Source organism: Bufo gargarizans, chromosome 9 (assembly GCF_014858855.1).
Source record: "Bufo gargarizans isolate SCDJY-AF-19 chromosome 9, ASM1485885v1, whole genome shotgun sequence".
NCBI classification, from domain to species: Eukaryota; Metazoa; Chordata; class Amphibia; order Anura; family Bufonidae; genus Bufo; species Bufo gargarizans.
Window position 1 is genome coordinate 197,034,961 of NC_058088.1, and position 16,356 is coordinate 197,051,316.

A 16,356-nucleotide genomic window follows, 5' to 3' on the forward strand; every position below is an offset into this window, starting at 1 on the left:
TACAGAATAAGAGCAGATACTGAGGATTACACCCGGTATACAGGACAGGAGAAGTGGTACTGTGCAGTGTATATACAGAGTAAGAGCAGATACTGAGGATTACACCCAGTATACAGGACAGGAGAAGTGGTACTGTGCAGTGTGTATATACAGAATAAGAGCAGATACTGAGGATTACACCCAGTATACAGGACAGGAGAAGTGGTACTGTGCAGTGTATATATATACAGAATAAGAGCAGATACTGAGGATTACACCCGGTATACAGGACAGGAGAAGTGGTACTGTGCAGTGTATATATATACAGAATAAGAGCAGATACTGAGGATTACACCCAGTATACAGGACAGGAGAAGTGGTACTGTGCAGTGTATATATATACAGAATAAGAGCAGATACTGAGGATTACACCCAGTATACAGGACAGGAGAAGTGGTACTGTGCAGTGTGTATATATACAGAATAAGAGCAGATACTGAGGATTACACCCAGTATACAGGACAGGAGGAGTGGTACTGTGCAGTGTGTATATACAGAATAAGAGCAGATACTGAGGATTACACCCAGTATACAGGACAGGAGAAGTGGTACTGTGCAGTGTATATATATACAGAATAAGAGCAGATACTGAGGATTACACCCAGTATACAGGACAGGAGAAGTGGTACTGTGCAGTGTGTATATACAGAATAAGAGCAGATACTGAGGATTACACCCAGTATACAGGACAGGAGAAGTGGTACTGTGCAGTGTATATATATACAGAATAAGAGCAGATACTGAGGATTACACACAGTATACAGGACAGGAGAAGTGGTACTGTGCAGTGTATATATATATACAGAATAAGAGCAGATACTGAGGATTACACCCGGTATACAGGACAGGAGGAGTGGTACTGTGCAGTGTATATATATACAGAATAAGAGCAGATACTGAGGATTACACCCAGTATACAGGACAGGAGAAGTGGTACTGTGCAGTGTATATATATACAGAATAAGAGCAGATACTGAGGATTACACCCAGTATACAGGACAGGAGAAGTGGTACTGTGCAGTGTATATATACACAGAATAAGAGCAGATACTGAGGATTACACCCGGTATACAGGACAGGAGAAGTGGTACTGTGCAGTGTATATATACAGAATAAGAGCAGATACTGAGGATTACACCCGGTATACAGGACAGGAGAAGTGGTACTGTGCATTGTGTATATATACAGAATAAGAGCAGATACTGAGGATTACACCCGGTATACAGGACAGGAGAAGTGGTACTGTGCAGTGTATATATACAGAGTAAGAGCAGATACTGAGGATTACACCCGGTATACAGGACAGGAGAAGTGGTACTGTGCAGTGTATATATATATACAGAGTAAGAGCAGACACTGAGGATTACACCCGGTATACAGGACAGGAGAAGTGGTACTGTGCAGTGTATATATACAGAATAAGAGCAGATACTGAGGATTACACCCGGTATACAGGACAGGAGAAGTGGTACTGTGCAGTGTATATATACAGAGTAAGAGCAGATACTGAGGATTACACCCAGTATACAGGACAGGAGAAGTGGTACTGTGCAGTGTATATATACAGGATAAGAGCAGATACTGAGGATTACACCCAGTATACAGGACAGGAGAAGTGGTACTGTGCAGTGTATATATATACAGAATAAGAGCAGATACTGAGGATTACACCCGGTATACAGGACAGGAGAAGTGGTACTGTGCAGTGTGTATATATACAGAATAAGAGCAGATACTGAGGATTACACCCAGTATACAGGACAGGAGGAGTGGTACTGTGCAGTGTATATATATACAGAATAAGAGCAGATACTGAGGATTACACCCAGTATACAGGACAGGAGAAGTGGTACTGTGCAGTGTATATATATACAGAATAAGAGCAGATACTGAGGATTACACCCAGTGTACAGGACAGGAGAAGTGGTACTGTGCAGTGTATATATATACAGGATAAGAGCAGATACTGAGGATTACACCCAGTATACAGGACAGGAGAAGTGGTACTGTGCAGTGTATATATATACAGAATAAGAGCAGATACTGAGGATTACACCCGGTATACAGGACAGGAGAAGTGGTACTGTGCAGTGTGTATATATACAGAATAAGAGCAGATACTGAGGATTACACCCAGTATACAGGGCAGGAGAAGTGGTACTGTGCAGTGTATATATACAGAATAAGAGCAGATACTGAGGATTACACCCGGTATACAGGACAGGAGAAGTGGTACTGTGCAGTGTGTATATATACAGAATAAGAGCAGATACTGAGGATTACACCCAGTATACAGGACAGGAGAAGTGGTACTGTGCAGTGTATATATACAGAATAAGAGCAGATACTGAGGATTACACCCAGTATACAGGGCAGGAGAAGTGGTACTGTGCAGTGTATATATATACAGAATAATAGCAGATACTGAGGATTACACCCGGTATACAGGACAGGAGAAGTGGTACTGTGCAGTGTATATATATACAGAATAAGAGCAGATACTGAGGATTACACCCGGTATACAGGACAGGAGAAGTGGTACTGTGCAGTGTATATATATACAGAATAAGAGCAGATACTGAGGATTACACCCGGTATACAGGACAGGAGAAGTGGTACTGTGCAGTGTATATATACAGAATAAGAGCAGATACTGAGGATTACACCCGGTATACAGGACAGGAGAAGTGGTACTGTGCAGTGTGTATATATACAGAATAAGAGCAGATACTGAGGATTACACCCGGTATACAGGACAGGAGGAGTGGTACTGTGCAGTGTGTATATATACAGAATAAGAGCAGATACTGAGGATTACACCCAGTATACAGGACAGGAGAAGAGCTACTGTGCAGTGTATATATACAGAATAAGAGCAGATACTGAGGATTACACCCGGTATACAGGACAGGAGAAGTGGTACTGTGCAGTGTGTATATATACAGAATAAGAGCAGATACTGAGGATTACACCCAGTATACAGGACAGGAGAAGAGGTACTGTGCAGTGTATATATACAGAATAAGAGCAGATACTGAGGATTACACCCGGTATACAGGACAGGAGAAGTGGTACTGTGCAGGGTATATATATACAGAATAAGAGCAGATACTGAGGATTACACCCGGTATACAGGACAGGAGAAGTGGTACTGTGCAGTGTGTATATATACAGAATAAGAGCAGATACTGAGGATTACACCCAGTATACAGGACAGGAGAAGTGGTACTGTGCAGTGTCCATATATACAGAATAAGAGCAGATATATATATATATATTAGTGATAAAGTGTATGATAAAGTCCTGGATTTTTTGGGACTGGGAAGGTAGGTTTGGTAGTGGGACCTCCCCAGTCCAACCCCTTCCAGGGCATGTTTTCCCCTAGCCCGAGGGATTCCCAGGTGTAGTCTAGGTGGGATCGTTATGGGGGAAATAAAAACAGGCTGTCAGTCAGGGATAGTTATACTAGGGTATACAAGCCAAGTAAAGGGCAGTGTATCAGATCACCATTGCCTATTATTATTATTTTTATTGTTATATTTTTAACTATCATTTTATTACATTTGATCTATTATTGATTATTGTATTCAGCATTAAATAAATGGTCTTTTTATTGTCTTTATACGATTCCTAACCTTACTTTAAGATTATATCCCTGGAAAAAGCCTAGGAAGCTGGCTGCTTATTCCCCGCGTGTGACCTGCGTTCAATAGGTGAGCTAGAAACTAACTTGTATTAGCTAGAGCCCAGACGGGCAGGAGTTCATTTTGTTTGATTTATGTTTTGGTGATGCTGGAACCTCATCTTACCCGGTGAGTTATAACTGGGTTCACCTGTAATTGCCGAAGTGCCATAAAATAAAGCATCGTTTGGACTTTAATCCTGTTGTCCACGAAGGAATCTGTCATCGCCGCCGTGCTAGAGAGAGCGACCCCTTACAATATATACACGCAGAATAGTGCCTCCTGGGGTACGGGACATAAGTGGTACTGAGCAGCAGCTGTGTAATTATATCTACAGCTCTGACAGTATACAATGCACACAGGGCAGAGGACGCAATGCTTTAACCCTTCCCCTCTTTGTGCTTTCCGCTCTGGAGCAGGTGTATTGGGCCGTAATTAGTGACACCTGGAGATCCTGTATTCCTAGAGGTTTATCGAGTCCTCAGATTACATGTTTAGATCGTTCTTCATTGGAGATGGGTCCTCAGTGAAGAGCGATATCCCCCCCCCCCTCACGTGAATAAGGTGACTGTTTTGTTTTTATCCCCTAAAAAACATTTTTTCTCGTGCACCTTTTTTTTTTTTTGGTCAGACGAGTTCATTCCTATCTAAACGGCCATTAAAAACAGTCCCATTGACATTACAAAAACCGCCATCTCACAGCCATGTAGCTGAGGAGTGATGACCAATTGTGCCAAGTTTAGAAGTTGTCCCTGGGATAGGCGATAACGGATTGCCGGGACCTCACCGATCCTGAGCACATGGGTCCTGTTCCTCCCATACCGCTGTTATTTGGACTTCGGTCTGCTTTTGACAGCTACCCCTGTGCCTGAAGATCTGGATCTGACGAGACTTCTTGGTTTGACCCGCTATCATGGTACGTTTCTGATTTGGTTTTAGATCGGACTCTCCTCGTTTTGACCTTAGCTTCTACAACTCTGTAATATGTGGTTCGGTTCTGATTCTGTTTGTAGGATCTTGTCGGTTCTGGTTCATCTGTCACTATGTTTATTACTTTCCCTCTCTTTCCTCCCTGCACTTAGTTAGGAAGGGACCGCCGCCCTGTTGTGGGCCTTCACTTAGGGCAGATTGTGCAATCAGGTAGCAACACTGGCGCAGGTGAAATTCAGGTGTCACAGTATTGTGTCAACCGTGTTAGAACTATACTTTAACATCACTGTGTGTATTATCCTGTACAGTGACATCACTGTGTGTATTATCCCTGTACTGTGACATCACTGTGTGTATTATCTCTGTACTGTGACATCACTGTGTGTATTATCTCTGTACTGTGACATCACCGTGTGTATTATCTCTGTACTGTGACATCACCGTGTGTATTATCTCTGTCCTGTGACATCACTGTGTTTATTATCCCTGTGCTGTGACATCACTGTGTGTATTATCTCTGTACTGTGACATCACCGTGTGTATTATCTCTGTCCTGTGACATCACTGTGTTTATTATCCCTGTGCTGTGACATCACTGTGTGTATTATCCCTGTGCTGTGACATCACTGTGTGTATTATCTCTGTACTGTGACATCACTGTGTGTATTATCTCTGTACTGTGACATCACCGTGTGTATTATCTCTGTACTGTGACATCACCGTGTGTATTATCTCTGTCCTGTGACATCACTGTGTTTATTATCCCTGTGCTGTGACATCACTGTGTGTATTATCCCTGTGCTGTGACATCACCGTGTGTATTATCCTGTACAGTGACATCACCGTGTGTATTATCCCTGTACTGTGACATCACTGTGTTTATTATCCCTGTACTGTGACATCACTGTGTTTATTATCTCTGTACTGTGACATCACTGTGTGTATTATCCCTGTACTGTGACATCACTGTGTGTACTTTTATGCTTTAGGGAACCCATATAATCGTTACACTTTCCGTATTCTGTACTTTCTGGAGGTGTCCATACAGGACTAGTCTCATCCCAGGTTTTGCTATGGGGCTAAGGTTTCTTTTTCTCCTAGATAAGACCCCTGTGTGAAGAGGGGACGGGGCGGCTCTAATGTACCGGACCTCCCACAGAGGTCTTCTCCTGGCTGGTAATGTTCTAGCACAGTGGTCACAGCTGAGCCCCAGTCTCTGCCAGGTGAAGGCACCCAGCTTTTCTGTGCCCCCTGGATCATTACCACTGAAGTCTGACTGGTCGAGCTGAATGAACTGAAAGGCAGATCTGTGGACTGCAGCTGGAAAATGCAAGGAAAGGGGACAAGTCTGTGCCAGTGCTGGACACGTCCTCTGGAGCCTGGACAAGGTGCTAATGGGATTGTCAGAATCAGGAGACGCTCGTTCCTCCTCACCGCTGACATCACTGCTCATGGGTCTATGTGTCACCACTTCACATTAGAAAAGCGCTTATTCGCTTTTACACAGTATGTCGCCACCTGGTATTCCCTTACTTACCTTGTAGGATATTCCTGATGTTCATTTACTTATATATCTTGGCACCGCCTGGGGTCACTTGGTTACATTGCACCATGGTGTACACAGTGTATATCAATGTGCACGTCCACTACTGAGTGAATACTGGTGGACACACATGCTCAGTCATTCTCCCCCCTGCAGGATCCTCATTCTCATTGTATACAGATTGTTTTTATGCTGCTGAGCGCCCCAATAACAGCAAAGCTGAGACGATTCCGACTGAGGACCGGCGTGTGCGGCTGCAATTATCTGTATGTTGGGGATTTACTGGGGACTATATTTATGGGTGCCAGCATGATACATGGTCAGAAGTAGACTGACCGGGTATGTCCTGAGATTATGTTTTACAGCTGCCAGAGGGAGAAGTAGACTGACCGGGTATGTCCTGAGATTATGTTTTACAGCTGCCAGAGGGAGAAGTAGATTGACCGGGTATGTCCTGAGATTATGTTTTACAGCTGCCAGAGGGAGAAGTAGACTGACCGGGTATGTCCTGAGATTATGTTTTACAGCTGCCAGAGGGAGAAGTAGATTGACCGGGTATGTCCTTAGTAGGGTTGTTGAGATACCAAAATTTAGATTCCAGGTTTCGATACCATTAAAAAGTATTGCCATACTCAATATCACTCGAAAAAAAGAAAATGCCAAAAAAAGCCGCGTGCATTCCGCATTTTATAGAACGTCTGGCCCATAATAGAACAGTCCTATCCTATTTTTTGGGGGGACAAGGTGACAAAAAAAATAGGGAATCACAGTTTTTTTTTTCTGTTCCAGCGTTCACCACTGAGGTGGGTGACGAGGGCTAGGGTGTGTCTGCCTAATAGGCCGCTGAGGTGGGTGAAGACGAGGGCTAGGGTGTGTCCGCCTAATAGGACGCTGAGGTGGGTGACGAGGGCTAGGGTGTGTCTGCCTAATAGGGCGCTGAGGTGGGTGAAGACGAGGGCTAGGGTGTGTCCGCCTAATAGGACGCTGAGGTGGGTGACGAGGGCTAGGGTGTGTCCGCCTAATAGGACACTGAGGTGGGTGACGAGGGCTAGGGTGTGTCTGCCTAATAGGCCGCTGAGGTGGGTGAAGACGAGGGCTAGGGTGTGTCCGCCTAATAGGACGCTGAGGTGGGTGACGAGGGCTAGGGTGTGTCTGCCTAATAAGCCGCTGAGGTGGGTGAAGACGAGGGCTAGGGTGTGTCCGCCTAATAGGACGCTGAGGTGGGTGACGAGGGCTAGGGTGTGTCCGCCTAATAGGCCGCTGAGGTGGGTGAAGACGAGGGCTAGGGTGTGTCAACCTAATAGGGCGCTGAGGGGGTGAAGACGAGGGCTAGGGTGTGTCCGCCTAATAGGGCGCTGAGGGGGTGAAGATGAGGGCTAGGGTGTGTCCGCCTAATAGGGCGCTGAGGGGGTAAAGATGAGGGCTAGGGTGTGTCTGTCTAATAGGACGCTGAGGGGGTGAAGACGATGGCTAGGGTGTGTCCGCCTAATAGGGCGCTGAGGGGGTGAAGACGAGGGCTAGGGTGTGTCCGCCTAATAGGGCGCTGAGGGGGGTAAAGACGAGGGCCAGGGTGTGTACCGCCTAATAGGGCGCTGAGGGGGTGAAGACGAGGGCTAGGGTGTGTCCGCCTAATAGGACGCTGAGGTGGGTGAAGACGAGGGCTAGGGTGTGTCCGCCTAATAGGGCGCTGAGGGGGTGAAGACGAGGGCTAGGGTGTGTCCGCCTAATAGGGCGCTGAGGGGGTAAAGATGAGGGCTAGGGTGTGTCTGCCTAATAGGACGCTGAGGGGGTGAAGACGATGGCTAGGGTGTGTCCGCCTAATAGGGCGCTGAGGGGGTGAAGACGAGGGCTAGGGTGTGTCCGCCTAATAGGGCGCTGAGGGGGGTAAAGACGAGGGCCAGGGTGTGTACCGCCTAATAGGGCGCTGAGGGGGTGAAGACGAGGGCTAGGGTGTGTCCGCCTAATAGGACGCTGAGGTGGGTGAAGACGAGGGCTAGGGTGTGTCCGCCTAATAGGGCGCTGAGGGGGTGAAGACGAGGGCTAGGGTGTGTCCGCCTAATAGGGCGCTGAGGTGGGTGAAGACGAGGGCCAGGGTGTGTCCGCCTAATAGGACGCTGAGGGGGTGAAGACGAGGGCTAGGGTGTGTCTGCCTAATAGGGCGCTGAGGGGGTGAAGACGAGGGCTAGGGTGTGTCCGCCTAATAGGGCGCTGAGGGGGGTGAAGACGATGGCTAGGGTGTGTCTGCCTAATAGGACGCTGAGGGGGTGAAGACGATGGCTAGGGTGTGTCTGCCTAATAGGACGCTGAGGGGGTGAAGACGAGGGCTAGGGTGTGTCCGCCTAATAGGACGCTGAGGGGGTGAAGACGAGGGCTAGGGTGTGTCAACCTAATAGGGCGCTGAGGTGGTGAAGACGAGGGCTAGGGTGTGTCCGCCTAATAGGGCGCTGAGGTGGTGAAGACGAGGGCTAGGGTGTGTCCGCCTAATAGGGCGCTGAGGGGGTGAAGACGAGGGCTAGGGTGTGTCTGCCTAATAGGGCGCTGAGGGGGTGAAGACGAGGGCTAGGGTGTGTCCGCCTAATAGGACGCTGAGGTGGGTGAAGACGAGGGCTAGGGTGTGTCCGCCTAATAGGACGCTGAGGGGGTGAAGACGAGGGCTAGGGTGTGTCCGCCTAATAGGACGCTGAGGGGGTGAAGACGAGGGCTAGGGTGTGTCCGCCTAATAGGACGCTGAGGGGGTGAAGACGAGGGCTAGGGTGTGTCCGCCTAATAGGGCGCTGAGGGGGTGAAGACGAGGGCTAGGGTGTGTCCGCCTAATAGGGCGCTGAGGGGGTGAAGACGAGGGCTAGGGTGTGTCCGCCTAATAGGGCGCTGAGGGGGTGAAGACGAAGGCTAGGGTGTGTCTGCCTAATAAGACGCTGAGGTGGGTGACGAGGGCTAGGGTGTGTCCGCCTCTGTGGGTGGCTGTGGAGGACCATTGTGTGAGGCCAAATGAGGCAGTAAAGGTGGACTTTTTAGACGAGGAGATAATCGATCACTGACACGAGCGACTACCGACCGGACGTTCCAGCAGACAGCTAGCATTTAAATGAAAGGATTATCGTACAAATCATTTTGTTTTCAATCGTATAACTGTTGATGCGCCGGCTGCGCTGGGCCCTCCACCGCCAGGAGCCTACACGATGCACATCTACAAAACTCAATTCATTCATGACAAACAACGATTCTACTCCTTCACACCAACGACTTCCCAGACGTGGAACAAGTGTGTTGGTCAGATCGCCGCGATTCTCGTCCATCTTCCATCGCTTGAGTTCAAATCGTAACGATTATCTGCTCGTCTAAATCCACCTTCAGAGACGAGTTTGAAGGCAATTCAGTTGTGTCAATAGGGATGGTGTAATCCCCCAAGATGGTGGAGGGTGGTCAGCGGAGAGGACGTGCAGACGGCCTGGTGAGCGGTAGATGATGGCTATCTGTACTCAGAGAGTTAGCACTGCGTTATCTGTGGTGTTACATAGGACTGCAGGTGACATCTACTACATTATCTGTACTCAGAAAGTTATCACTGCGTTATCTGTGGTGTTACATAGGACTGCAGGTGACATCTACTACATTATCTGTACTCAGAAAGTTAGCACTGCGTTATCTGTGGTGTTACATAGGACTGCAGGTGACATCTACTACATTATCTGTACTCAGAAAGTTATCACTGCGTTATCTGTGGTGTTACATAGGACTGCAGGTGACATCTACTACATTATCTATTCTGAGTTATCACTGTGTTATCTGTGGTGTTACATAGGACTGCAGGTGACATCTACTACATTATCTGTACTCAGAGAGTTAGCACTGCGTTATCTGTGGTGTTACATAGGACTGCAGGTGACATCTACTACATTATCTGTACTCAGAGAGTTATCACTGTGTTATCTGTGGTGTTACATAGGACTGCAGGTGACATCTAGCTGTATAATATGTAATAGTTATAACAATTTGTTAGTTGTATCTTTGTATAGGGCTGAAGGTTACACCTGCTGTATAATACTTAATAATTATCACCACCTGTTAGTTGTGCTGTTACATAGGACTGCACCAGCTGTATAATATACAATCGTTTTCACCATGCATTGGTTGTACTTTTGCATAGGACTGCAGGTGGCATCTACTTTATAATATGCAATAGTTTTGACCATGTGTTGGTTGTACTTTTGCATAGGACTGCAGGTGATACCTGCTGTATAAGATATACTGCTTATCACCATATGTTGCGCTGTTACGTAGGACTGCAGGAGAAACCTACTCTATAATATGTAATAGTTATTAGCATGTGTTATTCTCTGACATAGGACTGCAGGTGACTACTATTTTACAATATGTAATAATTTTCGGCATGTGTTAGTTGTACTTTTGCATAGGACTGCATGAATCACCTACTTTATATGTAATTGTTATCACCGTGTTAGTTGTGCTGTTACATAGGACTGCAGGTGACACCTACTGTATAATATGTAATAATTTTCAGCATGTGTTAGTTGTGCTGTTACATAGGACTGCAGGTGACACCTACTGTATAATATGTAATTATCACCATCTGTGAGTTGTGCTTTTACATAGGACTGCAGGTGACACCTACTGTATAATATGTAATTATCACCATCTGTGAGTTGTGCTTTTACATAGGACTGCAGGTAAACCTTCTGATTTTCCTTTACTCTGTATATTACATTCGGTGCACGACCCTCGCGTCCCCAGAATTATATGACTAGCTCAGCTCTGCTACATCTGTGCACGGCCTGTGGTTGGCGGACTCTGTGTTATCCGGTGAGCGGTGTAGTGTAGGACGTGTGACCTCTGCCGTCTAGTAAGATGCTTTACGGTTCTTTCCCACTGACTTTTAGAGCCGCTCCTCGCACTGTTCCTCACCACAGGGGCCCCGTGAAATACAGCAGAGCCCACTCCGTTACCATCTCTCCTGTGCCCAGCAGGTCATTGGTTATACATGGTGCTGGCTGCGATCGCGTGTCCTGCGCCCGGCCGAGCTGTGTGTGCCGCCCCTCGTCTGACTCGCTAAGCAGCTGTTCTCTGGCAGTACTGTACGGTATTATACAGGTAATACCGCCACCTCCCTGGTCTTCTCTAGCTGATGGCAGGCTGCACCTCAGTGCCATCGTGCATTATACGAGCAGCTCCATGGATGAGCCCCGCGCACAGCGCTTGGGAACCGTGAATGAGCCCTGCGCACAGCGCCCGGGAACCGCGGATGGGCCCCGCGCACAGCGCCCGGGAACCGCGGATGAGCCCCGTGCACAGCGCCCGGGAACCGTGGATGAGCCCCGCGCACAGCGCCCGGGAACCGTGGATGGGCCCCGCGCACAGCGCCCGGGAACCGCGGATGAGCCCCGTGCACAGCGCCCGGGAACCGTGGATGAGCCCCGTGCACAGCGCCCGGGAAACGTGGATGGGCCCCGCGCACAGCGCCCGGGAACCGCGGATGAGCCCCGTGCACAGCGCCCGGGAACCGTGGATGAGCCCCGTGCACAGCGCCTGGGAACCGTGGATGAGCCCCGCGCACAGCGCCCGGGAACCGTGGATGAGCCCCGTGCACAATGCCCGGGAACCGTGGATGAGCCCCGCGCACAGCGCCCGGGAACCGTGAATGAGCCCTGCGCACAGCGCCCAGGAACCGGGGATGGGCCCCACGCACAGCGCCCAGGAACCGTGGATGGGCCCCGTGCACAGCGCCCAGGAACCGCGGATGGGCCCCACGCACAGCGCCTGGGAACCGTGGATGGGCCCCGCGCACAGCGCCCGGGAACCGCGGATGGGCCCCACGCACAGTGCCCGGGAACTTGGCGACGCCTGATGTAATTGGGTTCAGCACCCGTTCCCCGAGCACTTTATAGCCCTAATCTCATTAGGAAAGTGTAAATCTCCTCTCACTTGACTTCTGTTCTGCTAATCAAACAAATCGGTGAAGTCTCTGAGCCGCTCCACGAAGGTGAACTTCTGCGCCAGCCTGCAAACTAATTACCCCCCGGATATCTCCCGCCAGAGACCCAGAAAGGACATTTAAATGTCACCGTCAATCACAAAGAAGAGCCGTGCACAGAAAAGTCGGCGGTCAGAGCTGAGTGACGGCTTCTGAGGGCGACCAGCCTGGGAGGGATGCCATGCCTTTGTTCATCAGGACGCGGGTGCTGTGTGTGTCCAGCGCTGCGCAGGGCAAAGTCGCCGGCTGTATCCGCAGGCTGAGCCAACCACTACACCCATCCGGCATCACCAAGGCGTGCGGTCTGCTACCCTCCGACTAGCCCAACATGCCCCTCTGACCACAGCAAGCAATGAGGGACCCTGCACAAATTCCAGTAGACTGGACCAGCATGCTCAGGTCAGCGCCTGCACCTCAATGGGGGGGGGGGGTGATAGGGGGGCTGGAAGGTAACCTACTTGGGTGAGTTCGGTGCCCATCAGGATGAGGAGGAACAGGCTCAGGAGCTTGCTTGTGGGTTGCATTTCTCGGTGCCAGGTTCAGTTCTGATCCGTTGCCGTGGGGATGTCTTCTCTTTTCCCTCCGCTTCGCTGTGCTTTTGTTCCAGAGGGTCCGTCGCCCGTTCCTTCTGCTGCGTCTCAGCTGCCCTAGGAGACAAGGCGAGGAGTGCGGCGGGCGAAGTGCACACTTTGCATATTGGTGTTGTATCCCGGCTCCTTGTCTGGTGCCTGTTTAATGGCTTCCGTGATTGAAAGGCATTGGCGAGGAGGAACTCAATGGAGCACAAAATAATGGGATTGCTTTTGCCAAAAGTTTGCCTTGAAAGGGAGGGCAGGAAAAAAATACAGAAGCGGCGGTTAGCAGTGATGCAGCTTGTGAAAAGGTACCACAATTTCTCCTTAGAGGACTGAATTTCTGCCAGCAAAATGGAAGCTGTAAGGAGGGCGCTGATTGGCTGTTGTGCCCCCAGCTGAGATTGGCCGTCAGCTCGCCTGTGATTGGAGCCATGTCGCCCCTCCGCTGCTGCTGCTGCTTCTCTTTTGTTCTCCTCCAGCAATAACAATGCACAGATGACTCCGTCCCCGGCTGCTGCCACATAATGCAGGGAAGGCACGGCCCCGGGGTCATCTGCCTGGGAAATGCAGCAGGACCCCCGAACCAGCCGCACATCCCTGGCCAGTGCCCACCCTGTGGATGCCAAAGGGGCGCTCGTCAAGCTGGCGGAGGACAGGCGCTGTAACGTGGGGTGAGCATGCTAGTGACCCCCAAAATACAGCAGTCACACCCCATGTAACATTACCAGCTGCAGGGGCCCCCATAGCAGTGTCATCCACAGATCACCCATAACAGTGTCATCCACAGATCCCCCATAACAGTGTCATCCACAGATCCCCCATAACAGTGTCCTCCACAGATCCCCCATAACAGTGTCATCCACAGATCCCCCATAACAGTGTCCTCCACAGATCCCCCATAACAGTGTCATCCACAGATCCCCCATAACAGTGTCCTCCACAGATCCCCCATAACAGTGTCATCCACAGATCCCCCATAATAGTGCCATCCACAGATCCCCCATAACAGTGTCATCCACAGATCCCCCATAACAGAGTCATCCACAGATCCCCCATAGCAGTGTTCATCCACAGATCCCCCATAACAGTGTCATCCACAGATCCCCCATACAGTGTGTCATCCACAGATCCCCCCATAACAGTGTGTCATCCACAGATCCCCCATAACAGTGTCATCCACAGATCTCCCATAACAGTGTGTCATCCACAGATCCCCCATAACCAGTGTCATCCACAGATCCCCCATAGCAGTGTGTCATCCACAGATCCCCCATAACAGTGTCATCCACAGATCCCCCATAGCAGTGTGTCATTCACAGATCCCCCATAACAGTGTCATTCACAGATCCCCCATAACAGTGTCATCACAGATCCCCCATAACAGTGTCCATTCACAGATCCCCCCATAACAGTGTCATTCACAGATCCCCATAACAGTGTCATTCACAGATCCCCCATAACAGTGTGTCATCCACAGATCCCCCATAACAGTGTGTCATCCACAGATCCCCATAACAGTGTGATACACGATCCCCCATAACAGTGTCATACACAGATCCCCCATAGCAGTGTGTCATCCAATCCCCCCTAAACAGGTGTCATCCACAGATCCCCCATAACAGTGTCATCCACAGATCCCCCATAACAGTGTCATTCACAGATCCCCATAACAGTGTGTCATCACAGATCCCCCATAACAGTGTGTCATCCACAGATCCCCATAACAGTGTGTCATCCACAGATCCCCATAACAGTGTCATCCACAGATCCCCCATAACAGTGTCATCCACAGATCCCCCATAACAGTGTCATCCACAGATCCCCATAACAGTGTCATCCACAGATCCCCCATAACAGTGTCATCCACAGATCCCCCATAACAGTGTCATCCACAGATCCCCCATAACAGTGTCATCCACAGATCCCCCATAAAAGTGTCCTCCACAGATCCCCCATAAAGTGTCCTCCACAGATCCCCCATAACAGTGTCATCCACAGATCCCCCATAACAGTGTCATCCACAGATCCCCCATAACAGTGTCATCCACAGATCCCCCATAACAGTGTCATCCACAGATCCCCCATAACAGTGTCATCCACAGATCCCCCATAACAGTGTCATCCACAGACCCCCCATAACAATGTGTCACCCACAGATCCCCATAGCAGTGTGTCATCCACAGATCCCCCATAACAGTGTGTCATCCACAGATCCCCCATAACAGTGTGTCATCCACATATCCCCCATAACAGTGTGTCATCCACAGATCCCCCATAACAGTGTCATCCACAGATCCCCCATAGCAGTGTGTCATCCACAGATCCCCCATAGCAGTGTGTCATCCACAGATCCCCCATAACAGTGTCATCCACAGATCCCCCATAACAGTGTCATCCACAGATCCCCCATAACAGTGTCATGCACACATCCCCCATAACAGTGTGTCATCCACAGATCCCCATAACAGTGCCATCCACAGATCCCCCATAGCAGTGTCCTCCACAGATCCCCCATAACAGTGTCATCCACAGATCCCCCATAGCAGTGTGTCATCCACAGATCCCCCATAACAGTGTCATCCACAGATCCCCGATAACAGTGTCATCCACAGATCCCCCATAACAGTGTCATCCACAGATCCCCCATAACAGTGTCATCCACAGATCCCCTATAACAGTGTCCTCCACAGATCCCCCATAACAGTGTCATCCACAGATCCCCCATAACAGTGTCCTCCACAGATCCCCCATAGCAGTGTCCTCCACAGATCCCCCTTTAGGTCCCCTTGACGATGTCGCCCACTGTCATAGCCTGCTGTTATCTGCCATTGTCGTGTCACATTCATCTGCTGCTACTGACAAACTGAAACAAAAAGTAAATGGTGTCACTGAGGACACGGGTGCAGTGGAGCAGTGAACCTCTATCTGCTGTGTACAAGCTGTTGGGTCTGTGCTGGGACTTGTGGTTCGCTCCTGTGCTCCTGAGGGTTGGGCGCTCTCCAGGAGAGGATCCTGCTTGGAGCTTCTCTATTATTTGTCATCGTACAATGCCAGGACCAGAAGAGCGTCCAAGGGACATGACAGATTCCTCGCCCACCTTGCTAGTGCGCCCCCTGGTCCTCCGCAGACCTTCCTGTCATGGTCCAGGCAAACTCTACTGTTGATCAGAGTGACGCGTTCTGCATGTACCTGGTCTATGCCGCTATCCCCGCAGCCCCTATAGACTGCGTCCACATGGGAATCATGGGACGCAGCGCTGGAAGCTCCTGCCCCAATATGTAACCTGCTCTGCCCAATAATCCGTCGCCCCACGCTTCGCCATGTATCATGAACTGTATAATACCGCAATCATTGTTCAGCGCTGTCGATTGAGCCGGCGGAATAACATCAGTCATTAGGACGTCACCGCTTGTAGCTGCCTCTACTCCATCCACCAAGTGATGCCGAAGGAAGACAACCCCTTTAAGGGAGTATCCTCTCTGGACGACCATTTCCATGTGGTCTAGTAGGCTCTATGGATGGAAGATTGCCAATACCTTTAGTCTTTGCGTTAGGACCACCCAACAGGGGCAGACATGCCGCCTGTGCAGCCGGTTC

At 49.6% G+C, this 16,356-nt stretch overlaps 1 protein-coding gene across 1 annotated transcript in view; it reads right to left on the reverse strand.

The window, feature by feature from the left end:
- Positions 1 to 13,097, reverse strand: part of OLFM1 (olfactomedin 1) — a 58,135-nt gene extending 45,038 nt beyond the window's left edge. Inside the window, exon 1 of the mRNA XM_044305367.1 lies at positions 12,643 to 13,097. Within this exon, the coding sequence (XP_044161302.1) occupies positions 12,643 to 12,708 (66 nt within the window). The 5' untranslated portion in view covers positions 12,709 to 13,097. The remainder of the gene's footprint in view (positions 1 to 12,642) is intronic.
- Positions 13,098 to 16,356: the final 3,259 nt, after the last annotated feature.